Here is a 16,405-nt window from a genome sequence, read left to right as displayed (position 1 = left end):
TAAAGATTATTTTTTAAATTCAACTTAAAAAACTTTCAGAGGAAAATAAAAGTAGTTTTATAAAATCCAGAAACCACTGTAAAGAGAAAATAAAACAAAGACGCAGTTGGAATCCAACCTTATATTAACTTCAACCGCGTCTCCTCTTTAACAAATGTTTAGAGAAGCTTACAAATGAACTAATAAAATACTTTTATTAATTTTAAAATAAAGCAGACATAAAAACACACAAGCTTCTGTGTGACATTTAGATGCCAGCAGGGCCTATCGGAAATCCAAGCATGTCTTCTGTAAGTGACCGTGAGAAACATGATCAATGGAGCTTGAGTCCCTTACCTTTGGATCGATGCTCTTGAAGCTGGGCTCCTCTTCATCCACCTCGAAGTAGAGCTCGGAGGCGGTGATGGACAGGGTGCCTTTTACCACCACAGCCGGAGCCACGAGCTGAGCGCTGGTGCTCATGTTTACTGGGCCTGGAGGACGGACAGAGACACACGCCGGTCACAAAACGAGCACGTCAAACTGGGGGACCACTGAGCGCTAATGCGAAGCTGTAAAAAAGAAAATCAAAAGAATCTAACCTGATGGAAAAGTTAAAAACAAACCAGGGATCTGGTTAATTCGTGAAAGTTGATCATGGTAAACGGTAAAGACACCGTTAACGTCTGTCCACTTTTAAAGCTGACGCACAATCGCGCAGTAACCAACTTCCACGGTATCACTCTTACAATAAAGCTGCCATGTTTTTAAAAACCAAAATGCTTCGGTTGTTTAAAATAATCAGCGTTTTATTGGCAAATTTAAGACAAAACCAACACACACGAAACAATAGAAGTTCACCAACACGTGTTTTTACTTTATATAATAAAACGGTGTGAGGCAAAAAAGCCGAAAACACTCAAAAAAAATTAACTGATTAAAAATACTACTTTGCGTCACAACTGTCAAAACTGACTGTTCGTCAGGATCCATTGATCGGTGGCTTCTGGGAGAAGCTGTATTTCATCTCTCATCAATCTTAATTTATGCCAGTATGACAATGAGAGCCTGGCTCAGGGGAGCTGTGGGTGGAAGCTCTGCCCGGCTCTGCGCATATGAGGCATTGTATTTGCAGATGTGCGCCGCGGAGCTGCGGGCTTGATTTCCCCGAGCACCCTCGCGCTCTCGCACACGGATGGAATAAACAGATATGTATATAGTCATCCCTTTGCCTGTCGTGAACCCCGTGAGTACTGACATGTTATCCATGGGCTGAAATAACATTTTTTGTTCCGTTCACTCAAAGACATTCAATTACACCTGGAGCAGACAGCTGCTTAAGAGCACAGCTAAACCTCTCCCGACAACTTCTACGCACTTCTCGCGGGATAAATCACACGATTAGACAGGATTCAGCGTTTAATCCCATTGTCATCCAGATGCATTATTTTTATAGCACTCTAAGCCCAATTACTGCAGCTTAGTCCACTGAGCGCTGTCACTACGCATAATATGCGGATTACACGGCAATAGGCCTATTAAATGAAGATTATTTAAATAACAGACATTAAAAAAAAAAAAAGGGGGTAACATCGTGAACTGGAATGTCATTCTCATTCTGCAGCTGCAGTAGCTGACCAGGCTCACATGAAGGGAATTTAAAGTTTTATCAAAAGAAAAACTACCCTCCTTCAATCAGATAATACCTCATTTCAAAAGAGCTATCCTGGGGTAAGCTGCTACTGCCAGATAAAAAAAAATGTTTAGCGTTGCTGCTTGGGCCTGTGTGTGTACAGTATGTTTGTAAAGCAGACCTCCATTGGCAGAGGCAGGAAAGTTAAGATGCCATGGTGGCACTAGCACTCCAGTGATGTGCTATGAGAAAGTGATGCATGCTCATTAAAAAGCTGGTTTTCCTTTGTTTATAAAGGAGCTGTACACACAAATTACTCAAGTATGAATGTAAAAAGAAGCACAGCAATATAATAAAACACCAAGGTCATATTGGAAAATCACAGCCTGCTACGGAAGATAAAGAAGACACTGTTTAGATTTGTTTCGTGTATAGATTCCTCGTATTCAGTGCAGTAAATCAGAGTTGCACATGTAGCAAAAACTCAAACTACAGTGCCGCCATTTCTTTATTTGGTGTGAACTGTAGGGGGGAAAATTACAACACAGACACAAATACAAACAGGGAGGTGGGGGAATGACCGAGGAGCAGGTATGGGAGGTGGCGAACACGGGCTGCTTCTTTACCTGTGACGTTCTCCAGGTCCTTGTCCTCTAGTGACGACAGAGTGTCATCATCTCCGTCAAGGGATGCCTCGCTCTCCGAGTTTTGATTTCCCAGAGCCTGGCTCCTGATGGACTGCTTGCCTTTGAGAATATCGTCCTCGGATGCTAGAGTGGGAAGCAGGAGGGGGAAAGGGCCATCTTATTTTGCATTTGAAGTAATTACAGCATAAAAGTCAAGGTTGCATTTCATACTGTAGATCGACACGACACGAATGCATCCGACTATATTTTATGACGGAGTTTAAGGACACAAAAGCTTTCACATCAAGTCGATTTAAAAAACAAACAAACAAACAAGAAATTGATGCACATTTTTAAAAAATAAAATAAAACAAAAGAAAAGAAAAAACAGCTCTTATAAGCAATCCCCTTACACACAGTAAAAAATAACAGTGGACTAGTTATTTGTATCCATTATCACACAGTGCTTGTTTCTTTGTTGAATTAGCTTAAGCAAAATCAATTAAAATCATTTGTCAACAGTCTTCTTCAAGATTCAACTCCAAGTAAAATCTTTTATTTAATTTTCAGAACATAATTTATGTTTTATAAAATGAAGAACAATCTGAGGCCTTTTAGTAAGATGAGGAAAGTTTTTTAATATGATCTGGATGTTATGTTTTTTGCTTTTTTTCACTAAAGTGAGCATTGTGTGTTTACCCTAAATGCAGCTATTTGCATTTGAGTCTTTACCTCGATTCAGCGGTTCAGTGCAGCGCTCACGTGTACTGCATTTTCAGACAGTCAGAGCTACGAACAAAACATGAACGACACGAGACAAAACCCAAATGCAAACACAACCCTAACTGCATTTTTCCCCCATTTACCATGAAGCATAACAAACAACTTCACAGTCAGGCTTTTCAGACACATTTAAACAAAATGATGGTCACACACTTCCCGTTTTGATTTTAACTGACACAAGTTGAGATTCCAAATACATTATTTAAAAAGACAAAAAAAAAAATCTGCAAATCTGCAAACATTTACAGAGCCCCGTACTTCCCCAGCGGTGCATGGTAAAGATCCACAGACACAAGTTCACAACACAAAGACTGGCTGGCAAGTCTTCTACATTTGTAAACATAGCTGGCGATACAGTGAGGGCTTTCACTGCTTCTGTGCACGACTTTGTGTTCTAATCCAGCACTCAGCTGCAAGTAACCACGTTCAGTCCGGCGAGTCGCTGAACCCATATCCAGGGGATTTTTTGTCATCACCACCTGGGATTGCGGTGGAGATCAATTGCACTTCCTAAAAATGCACAGCCGTGCCGTGTAGCCGTACACTTTGAAACTGCTAGACGAGCGCGGCTAAAAAATCTCTTGTCATGGAAAATATGCAGCTCACTGATATTTAGAATGGCCTTCCTGTAATTAAGCCTCCCTGGAGGATTCTTTAGTTAGCAGCACTGAAATTACTACCAGCTCCCCTAATACGTACCACATGCCATTGTATTCGCACCAAGCAAGTGGACAGGGGACTTGTCAGAGGAGCTTAAAAACAGAAATGTATTTGAACTTCTATGCATTGCATGCTCAGCAATTATCCTCCCCCATATTAAGACGGCGCTAACATGCAGTATCAAACCTTGAAAACCTCAAACAGCTTATTAATAGCTCTTCGGTCTATTCACTGAAGTACATGCAACACAAATAACGACAACTCAGCATATTGTGGGTGTGTGTGAGTCCATTAGGAGCTATTTTGGCTAAAGTTACATCACTTATCACCAGATGCATAAAAGCGGACATAAGTGACAGGCTGTGTGCCAGCCTCCCAGCCTTCCTGTTCTTGAAGTAGGTACCTTTTTTTTCTTTTTTGAATATGATGTGTGTGTGTGTGTGTGTGTGTGTGTGTGTGTGTGTGTGTGTGTGTGTGTGTGTGTGTGTGTGTGTCTGTGTTTGGGAATTATGTGGAGCATGCAAACTCATGAAACGGAACTTCAGCTTTAGTGTACAAACATTCAGCGGCTGGAATTTAACCCACAAAGAGTGTGTGTGTGTGTGTGAGAGTGTGTATGTGACAACAATATGGAATTAACTAAAATGAACTACAACTGTTCTAATACTTATGAAACAACTCCTCCACCTCCCCCCCACTTTTTTTTAAGAACGTTTTAAAAGAAAGAAAAGGGAATTTTAAAAAAAAGGAAAAGAAAAGAATTAAAATAATAAAACTTTAGCTTCAACATCACGGCTATTACCATCTTGTTAATCACTGTAATGTTTTTAAATTATGCCATGATTACAAGCTATGCGTGGAGCGGGAGTGCCACATTAAGAAAAAAATGCACGGCACTTCAACCTCATCACTCATCACGCAGGGAGCAGAAATGTACATAAATCCCAACTGGTTACACTCTTTCCAGGACCCCTTTTCCCTCGCTGAGAGGTTCAACTACCTGCTTATACAACACAAGGCATGCATGGTCGTGGCAATTAAATTGTCAGAATTAACAAATTTGTTTTTAACGGGAGCGTAGCCAGGAGTGTGGTCATGAGGCGAGTATTGATTACCAGAACAGAGACATTAGTCTTCAGGTATTTACTCTGCCACCTCTGGTACACGGGCCCAGGACCAGACCAAATCAATCCCTAGAAAAGATGGTTCTTTCCAGCTGTAAATACATAACAGCCTACTCAAGCCCTACTGGCAGCCACACACTCTCCTGTGGAAATCATCTTGGCACTGTATGAATGATAACAGTTGTCTATATCTTTAACACAGAAATGCTTTTTTTTTTTTGTGTGTGTGTGTACATATTTCCCCAATCTTAAAAGCAAAACTTGATTAATGGAAAATAAAATGCTTTTAGAATATATCAACAAGTAAAAACTGCATTTTTCCCTCCTCTTTGCTTCCAATTTTCTGATTATGTGAGAGATGTGAAAAGCACTGCCACAAGTAGCTAGCAAATGAGGGTAAATTCAGGCTTGATCTTATGCTAAATATTTTCTTAGGGAGCGAGCTGCATTTTCCCTTCTGCATCTGATGAATATAATTACAGCCAGATATGACCTTTGTGCTCTGTTTGAAAACTCAGCCCTGCGTTCTCATCCCGAGCTGCACTTCCGTAACAAATGTCGGGTCGACTAAAACAAGACAAAAGGTTACATCAGAAAATGCATGCCGTCAGGCTTCACTGTCAAAGAGTTATTTTAATGATATATTCCCATAGTTTATCCAGGTAGTATACTCTCAGGAGGCAGCGCAGTCTTTCCAAAACTGGCCGCTGGCTATTTTTACACAGGCTTGACTTTGAAACTAAATATTGTTTGCAGGAATTTGTCTTCTTCCACCAGTGATGAATGTATACAGCACATGAGCTGAAATTATTTTAGATATAGCAGAATACCAGACCGAATACCTGAATAACCAAAACATAAGGAACTCCTTCCGTGTGAATGTCTTTTACGCTACTAAAAATTTTTTTTTTTTTTTAAGGCAACGATAGAGCATGAGTATGTCTGTTCTCTGTCATTACTTAGCTGAAGGGAAAACATTGAGGAATTCAAACAGAAAGTAAAAATTTGGAGCATTGCTGCAGAGGAACAGCAACCAGCTGGACTCTGGCCTCGTTCCCCAGCTGCCTCCGCACTGCAGCCATTACTGCAGAGCAGAGGTCTCCCAGGATCCGGGGTTCCCAAACATTTATTGCTTTTAGATCGTATTCTTATTGAATCCTGTCACACCTGCCATTTGTCTTTAAGAATGATAATGCATTTAAAGGGTAGTTTTGCAGGTGACACACTGAGGACATTTTTGGCTCGGAAATGTCCATCTTTCTATTTTTTTTATTTTATTTTTTCTAGGAGAAGGCAATTGATTGTGCTGGTTAATCTTGATGTAAACGCCAGGGGTGAGCTGGATACTTGCAAAAAATGAAGGATTATATGCACTTTTTACTGCAGGAATGTGTGTAACTTAGACTCTGCTGTCAGCTGATAACTAATCTTGTAATCAGACAAAGATGGGGGGGGTCTACATTAAAGTGGCAAAGGAAAAAAGAAGTCAGTGTTGTTGGTGTTCACTGTCAGAACTGATTATCCAAGACCATGTAAAATATAATTATCAGCAATTCAACTCCAACTTGCGTTTTTGCTAGCATTATAATAAACTTGAAGGACCAGCACAATGTTTACTTCTAAATAATAATAGACCTAATAGCAAAAGCTAAAGTCTTAACACATCTGGAGGTTCTCTTATGTTTGGGGGGATTTTGCTGACATTGCTGGGGTCTGTGTTCTCATTTAGTGGCATGAGTGATTGGACACAAAGTTGTTCTGACCGATCACCTTCATCCTGTGATCAAACACTTCTATCTTAATGGGCGTGGCTTCTTTTAAGGATGGCAAAAAAAACCCCAAAACAAACAAGGAGCTAATGGATGGTTTGAATAATATGAAAAATTATATACATTTAATTTCAACGCTAAAAGTTATGAAAAATTTTCCTGAAATGAAAAGTTCAAATCCGACAGTAATCCTTCATTCGAAAGGTGAAAAAAAGAAAATATGAGGTTGAGTGAATATTACTTACCACTTATATCAGCCACTGTTATGCAGCCAAGAAAAAAAAGAATAAATAAAATTCAATACGTCATGTTATCCACAACATCTCAGTTAAACATGTTCTGAATAAAGCAAGCCAATCGGTTTTGCATAATGGGTGGCTGCGTATGAAATTACCTGTGTGTGAAATTCAAATGTGGGTGTTTTTTTTTTTCTCCTCCGTTTTGTGGTACAATAAATCGTTTATTGCAGTGTGAGGACTAATTTTTATTGCCTTGTACCTGGTGCTACCACCAAATGAGTAAGAAAGGGTGTGCAATGAACAGGCGGGGGAGCGGGGAAGGTGGGGGGGCAAACCTGGTGGATGAGACTGACCATGTTCAGCCACAGCTTTGAGCGTAGCTTCTGAGTGACTGGATCCAAAGGGGTTCCTGACGCAGCGACGTCGCCGTCTTGAATCGTCCTCCCAGTAGTCTAGGCGCCAGAAGTCCCTCGGCCTGCTGCAACGAGACAGAGGTAGCACATGTGTTAGCAATTACCAGCCAGCATGGTATAGCAGCCCAGCATTAGCACTTGGTCCGAGCAAGCATACATAAAGCCAGCATTGTGTTTGGAGGGCTTTCCCCCCCAACTCTTAGAATTTGTCTTTAAAAACATTCACTTACACACAAGCTGAAATCCCACATCATTGTATCCCTGCCCCTGACAATGAGGCTCTCCATCCTAGGAGCAAAGGTGCTCTCTTTTTTGAGTTTTTTCACCCTCTTTTGATTCACTCATTAAGAAGAGGAGCTGAGTAAGTGTGCACCATCACAGTTCAAAGAGTAAATGACAGTGTGATCATTTAGCACACACTGTTGTGGCACGCACTTTCATTCCAGGCTCATCCAAAGCCCAGCAGGACACCTCCTGTCATAGTTATAGCTAGCATGATACGGAAAGGCCATTACAAACACTAGGATGGTTAGCATTACCAATATTAATCAATGTCTATGAGTTCAATATTTGTCCCCGATGTACATCATCCTTTACCAGAACTGATCAGTAATTATTCTGCTCTCAAGGAAAGGAAAGTGTTAACTTTTAATGAGGACGGTGACGCAGTCTATAAAAGAACTTCTATTTTTTATTACTTAAAATATTAGTAAAATCAAGAGACTGAAGGCACAACAAAGCATCACGGCAGTCATTTTTTCTATTTAAGTGCTTTTATTTCTTTTCTTTTTATTAGGAAATCAGTTCCTTTGGTAACTAGGCAGCAAGAAAAAACTAACTGTTTGAATGTAATGATGAAAAACTCAGACTGGAGGAAAAAATAATATGTTCTTGGCTATTCAGTGAGACAAAATCCTAACTGACTCAAGTCAAATAGTCCTTTTTCTTGAACTAAATCTTTCAAAGGGAGGGAGGAAAAATTAGGAAGTATAGAAATTCTCATCTGGCATTACGCTGATGTCACTGAACTGAGTTTAGAGAGCTGCTTCGCCGTTAGTGAGGTAATGTAAATGTTTTCTCTGGTGTGTGAAAAATACGTCTTATTAATCAGCAGAATCCACTCTCATTAAGCACACATTTACATGTTACATCTTTGACTATGTTGATCCTAGAAGCCAGTAAAACCAAGTCTACTTTAAGTCATCTGTGATGACAAAAAGCATCGAAGTAAAAATGTATAAAAACCTTTCGCTCATAAGAGGCTGAAGTGAATTGTGCAAAGGTTAAAGTTGTAGGAAGACACGGTTTATGGTTTCAGTGGCATTGGCTATGACGGGAGAACCCCAGCATGCTTTATGTGATCTACTACTGAACGCCGCTCCGGCCGGGAGCGCCTCACAAATCTTCAGTCCAACACCAATGATCACACAGGGGCCTCTAAAAGGGAAAAGAGCTATACGCAAGAAAATAAATACAATTTCCAAGCAGGTCCTTTAAAACCCTGCACGCCCTAGCTAATGAAAACCACTGATTATTTGATTTATCTAGATTTTTTTTAAGAAGAGGGAGGAAAAAAATCAGTCTCAAACGGCTGGATGACAAGTGGACAGTGGCAGCTGCTCGGCATACATTTACAGTAGAGTAGATAGAAATAATGCATGAGAAAATGTTTAGCCATGAAACCAAAAACTGGAGAAAATGAATATTGATGTTGTATATTCAGAGCTGTGAAATGAAAGCGAGCGTGTGTGTGCTGAATGCAAGCTAGACCGACGCTGGGGACAGATCTGTGCAGGACCAGATTTCTCAGCGGTGACAAAGCCTGTGCTCTATGTTTGCATGTGATAGCCCCCGCACGCAAATGGCCACTTCATCATCCCGCCCGCAATTTCATTCATCTATGAAAATAATTATCAAGGTTGTGCAAGCCGCACACCTCTGAATCGGGATGGACTCGTCTCTCATCTCACGGAAGGTGGGGATCTGTCCGGTTCACACAATACACATTAATCCATCAGGAGGGGGAACCACTGCCTGGAGTAATTAGTCACGGCATGGAGCGGACTGCATTTGCCACTCATATTCATCCAGGGCAGAGGCGACAGTGGAAGCCCTAATGATAGGCTGCTAGAAGAGGTGGACGTACGATGAGAGATACCTCGTCATCAATCCCCAATATGAGCGCCGCTATAACAAGAATGGAGATGTACAGCACTATGCAAACCCCCCCAACACACGCTGAGTGTGTTTCCACAAAGATAATAAATTATTCAGGGCTCATCCATCCTCCTCTGGTATCCTTGGCAGAATTTACTGAAGCACCATTCTTCAAAATAACAACAATTAAAATAACAAAAGGGCCGCCGTTGTGCTGCGGCTCGCGCCAACCACTTGTGTAATTAGTAATTAGTTCGGTCATAAAAAGGTGTCTGGAAGGCCCGCTCGTTAAGCCGGACGTGAGCGCTGGCAGCTGATGAAAGTGGTGGAGAATCAGAGGCAGTCTGCGTGCATGATTTCAAGTATGAGCAGAACTTTTATGCTGGCTATACCATTGCTTTCAAGCCGTACACGGGCTGTGTGTTTGTGCGTTATGGAGGAAACGTTGAGCCATGCTAAGCTTTTCTAATGTGGACCACATTGGCTACTGATGCAACCCGGTGCACAAGAATTTTATGTGAGGCTGTAAATTCTATTTACTTTTTTTTTTCTTTCCTTTTTCCCTTTTTTTAAACATCTTTGGATGGAAGTTTACCAACACACAGAACAAATGGCAGAGTGCAAGTTTCTCCTTTTATGTAGTCCCGATGCTTTTTCTCTCTAATCTGTAAACAGAACAGCTACCCCTTCAATTTAATCAACTCAACACAAACCATCAACGCCACTGCGAGGAAATATTTTACTGGTTGGGCTCTTTAAGATTTCAATTGTGCTACTAAATTCTCCATTTACATCAAAACAAAGCACGCGTCCAAGTAGATCTGGCACGGTTAGGTGACATAATAAATAAATGCTTTAATTGTGAGAAGTATTCGGTCAGTATGAAGCGGTTGTATCAGGATTAATGAAATGCTTATTTGTGGGGGGGAAGTTTAGAAAAGTGGAGGGCTAAGTGAATTATATTACCTCTTCTACTATTAACTGTTCCCATGTATACACACACAAGTGGCGTCTACCCAAATAAAAATCAAGAATCAAAGTAATTTAAGGATCTCGATATGATGGCTGCTGAGTGAAATTACAATATTTAAACATGTTTTGAAAGCGTTTGTCCATAAAAGGTCTATAACACTTATTCCCAGCTCAAATATTGTGATTTCAACCAAATACAAAGTGTTTTTTTCCCTTTTTATACATAACTTAACCTTTTAAATCTGGATATGTTTTGTTTACTTTGTTTTATTGACTATTACACATACATGCTACACTAACCCATAATCCCCATAGTGAGTAGGCAGCGTTTAATTAGGCAACATACAGTCACACACATATATATATTCATATTTTTATACTGTTTATTTATTAGAAATTCTCTACTTAAAAATTTTGCCCATAGAAAAAAAGTTTAATAAGATAGAGTGCCGTCTTGACACTTTCTGAATAGGACTGCATATGACTTTATTGTCCTTGTACCAAAATCAAAATAAAGATTTAGATTTTGAATAATGTCCTCTCTATTAATAATCATAAACTACTGATATTATTGGGTTTCTAAGTACTTATTTTTGAGTCCCAGACCTTTTAACTATTAATAAATGTGGCATTTAAACATGTTAATAGATTCTGTCTGCAAGTCCTTAAAGTTTGATAGTACGGTTATCTCTGTGCCAACATTCAGGATTTAAAGACAAGGAGAAATGATGACTGTTTTTTGGCTTTTTTGGGCTGCTATTTTCAGTTTTTCTTGTTGTTTATTTTATTTTAAAATATCATCCAACTGCCTTCCTGACCCCATTATGTTTTGTTTGATTTTAGCATTTTCTACATTTAAGGGGTGAACATGAAGAGGCAGGAGAAATCTAGGTTCGCACAGGTTTCTATTAAAAACGCCTCACGGTATGTAAATGATAAAATGACCTTTATCACAGCGAGCGTGACACGCAGAGTGAATCTACTTTCATATATCACCACAAGCGACTGCACTTTGCCACAAACAGTCATTCATAACCTTTCTGCTAAATTCATTTGGATACAGTCAATGAGACCTGCATATGCACAGGAGATTTTCCTCCCTTGCTTATTTTATATTAATGCCAGTTCCTATTGGCAGCCCTCAAATTGCTCAAACATTGCTGCTATCCCCAAGATCATTTTGCTTTGATTTGCATAAACCATGTGTTTAGAAGAAACGGGAGAGAGCGAAGAAGATTGAGGATTTGTCATGTTGAGGACTGGTTGCTGGAGGACTGGCTCTTTGTCAAACGGTGGCAGCGATCGCCTCGACGGGCTCTCCAGACTCAAATTAAAATGAAACAGGACCAAATACCTTCCCGCTGAAATTGTTTGGCATGATTAAGTCTTGCCGGAGTGATTTTCTACATGTGCATCAATGCCTATCTTTCCCGCTACAATGAGGTGTACAGGACGCCATCTACATATGTGGATGTTAATTTACCTCTGCTAATGTTGTTTACCAGATTCACCAGAGGTGATAACAGGGTCACAGACACGACGACATTTCCATCTCATCCCCTTAAATGACAGTGCACATGTAATCTTGCCTACCCTTACTATTAATCACAGTATAAAGTCATTTAATTTGTCTTTTTTTAATATGAGCTTAAACCCAACATTACACGAGATCCGTAATGAGAAAATTATTAAAACGTATCTAATTAAGAATATTAATATGTTTAGAGAGAGAAAAAAAAGGTCAAACACTTCAGTGCGGGTGGATTCCTTAACTAACATCTAGGAAAAGTCCCTGTATGTTCACTTGCTTTGCTTTTATCACCCTAGTGTTCACTCCCTAACACACCAGAGCGCTCAAGCTCTCATTACTGGCACAACGTAAGCCGCTACCACTCCTTCCAATTAACTCCAATTCATCCAAGAGCTTTCAAAAAGTGATCTGATAAAAGAGAGCATGATATTGCATCTCTGCAACATCACCAGCTTGTGAGGATCAAAGCACTCCCATGGGTGGATGGCAAAAGGCTGCAGACTCCCCACAATGCAATGCAGCCAAATGAAATAATGCAAATCAAGCCCTAATTACCATCAGCTTACTGTGAGGCTTCCAATTAGCGGCAATTACACTCAGAGTAAATTCACCAACAAAGGCTAGATGATTACACACTAATTATATCAGATTTCATGGGACGTAAAAGGAAAAGTGCTGGATTAGTAAAGCAGTAAATATTGACCAAAGACAGGATCGTTTACCATGCTGTGAAAACATTCAAAGAAAACCCGTTCAGCTTCAGCTCCTCTTTTTTATGCTGATAAGTATCATCTAAATATCAAATACATACTAAATAGCATCCGAAGACTTCCACTGTGACAGCAATGAAGTGGTACCATCTGTATTTTTGATGAAGAGTCACATTTTTCCTGCCATTTTGACAACATGCATTTAAGGCCATTTATCATCAGTACTGCGAGGTAATGAGGGCATCCACTGGACCGGAGTTGCATAATTCTGCCATTACTGTCCCATTGTAATAATCTTCTGACCTCTAGCTTTCAGAGCTGATCTTGAATGCTATGACAAATCTGAACACGTACCCACATTTCTAACACACGCTCCCCCAAAGAAAAACATAGGGGAGAAGCTCAAGGTCAGCTGAGATAGGAAGTCTGAGGAAGAGGGCTTTTTTCCCCCCCCAAAGGAGTCTGAAGGTCCCCATTCATAACACAAACTTGGGGTCATGTTTAACCTCGCACCTCGAACGACAAAACTAACTCAGGAGCTTGACATTAAAATAAAAAGAAGAAAAAAACCCTTTTCTTTTTAAAGAGACAAAACAAGGCAGGTGATTTCATACAAATTCTTCGAGACAAAAAAAGGAAAATTCTAAAATAATAAATCTTAGTTTATTATTTTTTAAATTACACTAAATTACAAACAATCTTTTGGGAAACTTAGCACGTGTTCCCCTCTCTTTTCCACTCTATGTAGACAGTAGGTCTATTATGCTTTTTCCTTCAGTGCCCCCAAAGAACCACTACAACACTCGACAACCTCATGTAGGGCTGTCGCCTATTCATGAGCACCTCCTCCCCTCTCTCCATCATATGACTGCGTACATTACACCACTGATAATCCAGAGTGTGTGCATGTATGTGTCAAGTGCAGCAGTAACTATAATGACCCTGTAGTTATTTCGATTTGGAGAAGAAGAAAAAAAAAATGCAATTAATCATCAGCATGTGCACACAAATTTCCTCTTTACAAATATATATTTGATCATTTTTATCAATTTGCAATATGACAATTTATGGAAGAATTACAGTTTTAAATTAGATTATACAGGTGTATCAAAGTGGATTGAAGTGTTTGGACCTGAATACACTTCAGTAATAAAGAAGTCATTGAAGATACGGTTAGAGTCTTGTTTTTATTTTTTAACCACCATTTAAAAAATTCAGCCCATTAATATTAGTATCAGTATTAATAACTAGTATTAACTCTAAATGTCACCGAGCTTACCCGTCAAACTTATCTGGATCGAACTTGAACTCAGACACAGGGGCTGTGAAGTAAATCTACAAGTAAAGGCAATCCTTCGTCTGCACAATACTACCCTTTCTATAGGAGGGAACCTTGTTGTTTTATGTGTCCTGTTCTTCTCCTATAGCTGCACGACAAAGTGCTGGATTCTAAAGATAAAGGCAATTTTTTTTTTTTCTTTTTTTTGAGAAAAATGTTGAAAGTAGCAAAATAAATGACCTGCTGGTCCCATGGTGTAATTACAGTGGCTGGAAGCATACCAATCTATCAAGAGGAAGAAGGGGGGCTGACACGCTGCAAAGGGGTTAGTCAAAGGAGATAGCCTTTGACTAACTACTGGTCCCGGAACAATCGATACTCTGCAGATATTGCATCCAGGGAGAAAGGAGGGGAAAAGCCCTAAAAACTTCCCAAATGGCTTTTCATTCAGATATTGATCAGCACCCTTTTATCGTGACCTTGCTCCACCAAGGCCATATACTTTCTTAAGGTATATGAAACTCATAAATCTGATAGTTGCTACTGAATCCTGCCTGGCTGTGAGCAGCGAGGCAGGAAGCTAGGGGTGGTGTAATTGTTCTTTCTGGTATCGTGACCTTCTTTCATACTTCCAGCTGGCAGACCCGAACATTTCTGAGATGCCGGGAAGATAGAGAACAACAAGGATTTGAAGATAGATATTGATTTGTGTAAATTGGTTTATGGTTTAAAATATTTTTTAAATTTCTAAAGTGATGAAATTAGAGGGTAACATTGTGTCAGATGTCTGTGTATTTTATTGCAGAAATAGCTACTAAAGTTAGCTTGCTAATTACCTGCCTCGAGCAGTCTGACTTGTGATGCGACCAGAGTGGGTGACTGTAGCAGGCAGAGAAGCAGCAATGCTGCACTGATAAACTGTATATAAAAGATGGGTCTGAAAAGTGAAATAAATATGGAAGTGCCTTAAATGTGAATACTTTTTCATGGCTAGCAAGGGGAGAATTCAAAAGCTAGATTCAAGCAGTAAATATTACTTAGTTTTAAAGCCTCACTGGAAAAAAAGTGACGCTCATTGTTTCAATAAATAACTGGTCCCCATTTGAGTTGAACCACAGATAAAGCATGCTTTACTCTGTGACTCAAGAGCTGATATCCTATACGGATCCTGGATGTGGCGAGCAAGATCTTCCCCCAAATTCTTCACATTAGTTTCAAAATAAAAGGAAGGAAACTATGAAAAGGCTCCGATTCAGGATTTGCAAACCAACACGTGACACCACAATGGCTACTTCCATCTTTTACATACAGCCTGCAGCAGAAATGCCTCTGGTGATGCTTCCCACTGCTGGAAATGCCTTGAAGTTTGAACTTGCAGCTTGCCTTTTATTATGGTGAGTAGCCAACTGTATAGAAACAGTGTTGGTATTTTTTTAGCCATTTGTGATAGGCGGTTCAGACCAGTTAGAACAGCTGTAAAAGGCTAGCTCAGATATGTCAATCTACTAAACTGAAGGACATGTTTATTGGTTTTTTTTAGCATTCATGGGCTGCACTGCGATTTTATTACCCACACACAACTTCAAGTGAGGTGCAATGTCACTTGGTGTGTACAGGTGTACCTCTTATTCTCTCTCACCTGCACATTAAATGACATGCTAAGGAAAGCTGTGTCATAGGTGCATATACAGTATGTGGCGAGCTCAGACATGATGCGTAACCGCTACACTACATGTTTAAAAAAAAGAAAATAATAATAATAAAAATTATTTAAATGATAATGATTAAAAATACCCATTTTAACCTAAGCACTTTCTTATTGTTGTCATTTTAAGTGATCTACTAAGTGTAGTTTTTTGAGCCTCGGTCTATACCGCCTCACTTAACCATGGTAACATATGGACATCATCAGCTGTTAATATGTTTCACCATGACATGTTGTTACTATTCCTTACAGGCCCAGCCACTGTAGTGTATATACAGTAGAGGTAAATGTTATCATTAAGGCTATATTCTAATTCATATCTATGAGCCAGACTGCATGGTAGGGCCTTCGTGGCACGTTATTTTATGTAACTGATGGAACGCATGTCTGTCAAACTTGAACAGCTTCCCCAGAGATTTAAGGAACATCCTTTTTGTCCGAGTGCCAGACGCACGTCGCAGTCAGTGATTAATGAATTGGAGGTTTTTATGTTAAACCCGTTTAAGGACTTGGGTGCTGGAGACCGTCTGTGCGCTACAGAGCGTCTCGTTTACAGAGATGAACATAGCTGAAGGCAGCCTTGTATTGCTTCGCATAGTATGTTTATGCTATATGTTTATGGCTGTATGAAGGCAGATGGATGATCACAACTCGAGCCCCAGCTAATTGGTTTTGAAGGAGTCAGGACCCGGACTAAAGGAAACAACTGTCTCTGCCTCAGACGACATGGAAGCTACGCACCGCTACAGCTGCCAAAGCTCAGTACATTGGGTCATGTTTGTGTTTAGACTCCCAAGTATTTATAAGCAAACCAAAAGGCCATTA

The 16,405-nt window shown here is 39.9% G+C and overlaps 1 protein-coding gene across 7 annotated transcripts in view; it reads right to left on the bottom strand.

Annotated features, from left to right (window-relative positions):
• Window positions 1–16,405, bottom strand: part of lrba (LPS responsive beige-like anchor protein) — a 173,125-nt gene that overhangs the window by 65,087 nt on the left and 91,633 nt on the right. For 3 of the 7 annotated variants that reach the window (XM_039612938.1, XM_039612940.1, XM_039612939.1), the window contains exons 37-40: window positions 7,149–7,291; window positions 6,820–6,834; window positions 2,239–2,382; window positions 337–473 (exon numbers count right to left, since the gene is read on the bottom strand). In XM_039612938.1, coding sequence (XP_039468872.1) covers window positions 337–473; window positions 2,239–2,382; window positions 6,820–6,834; window positions 7,149–7,291 — 439 coding nt within the window. The remainder of the gene's footprint in view (window positions 1–336; window positions 474–2,238; window positions 2,383–6,819; window positions 6,835–7,148; window positions 7,292–16,405) is intronic. The other 4 variants (XM_039612943.1, XM_039612944.1, XM_039612942.1 and 1 more) reach the window with 3 other exon arrangements.

Source organism: Oreochromis aureus, linkage group 6 (genome assembly GCF_013358895.1).
Source record: "Oreochromis aureus strain Israel breed Guangdong linkage group 6, ZZ_aureus, whole genome shotgun sequence".
Lineage (NCBI taxonomy): Eukaryota > Metazoa > Chordata > Actinopteri > Cichliformes > Cichlidae > Oreochromis > Oreochromis aureus.
This window is presented reverse-complemented; position numbering and strand designations above follow the sequence as displayed.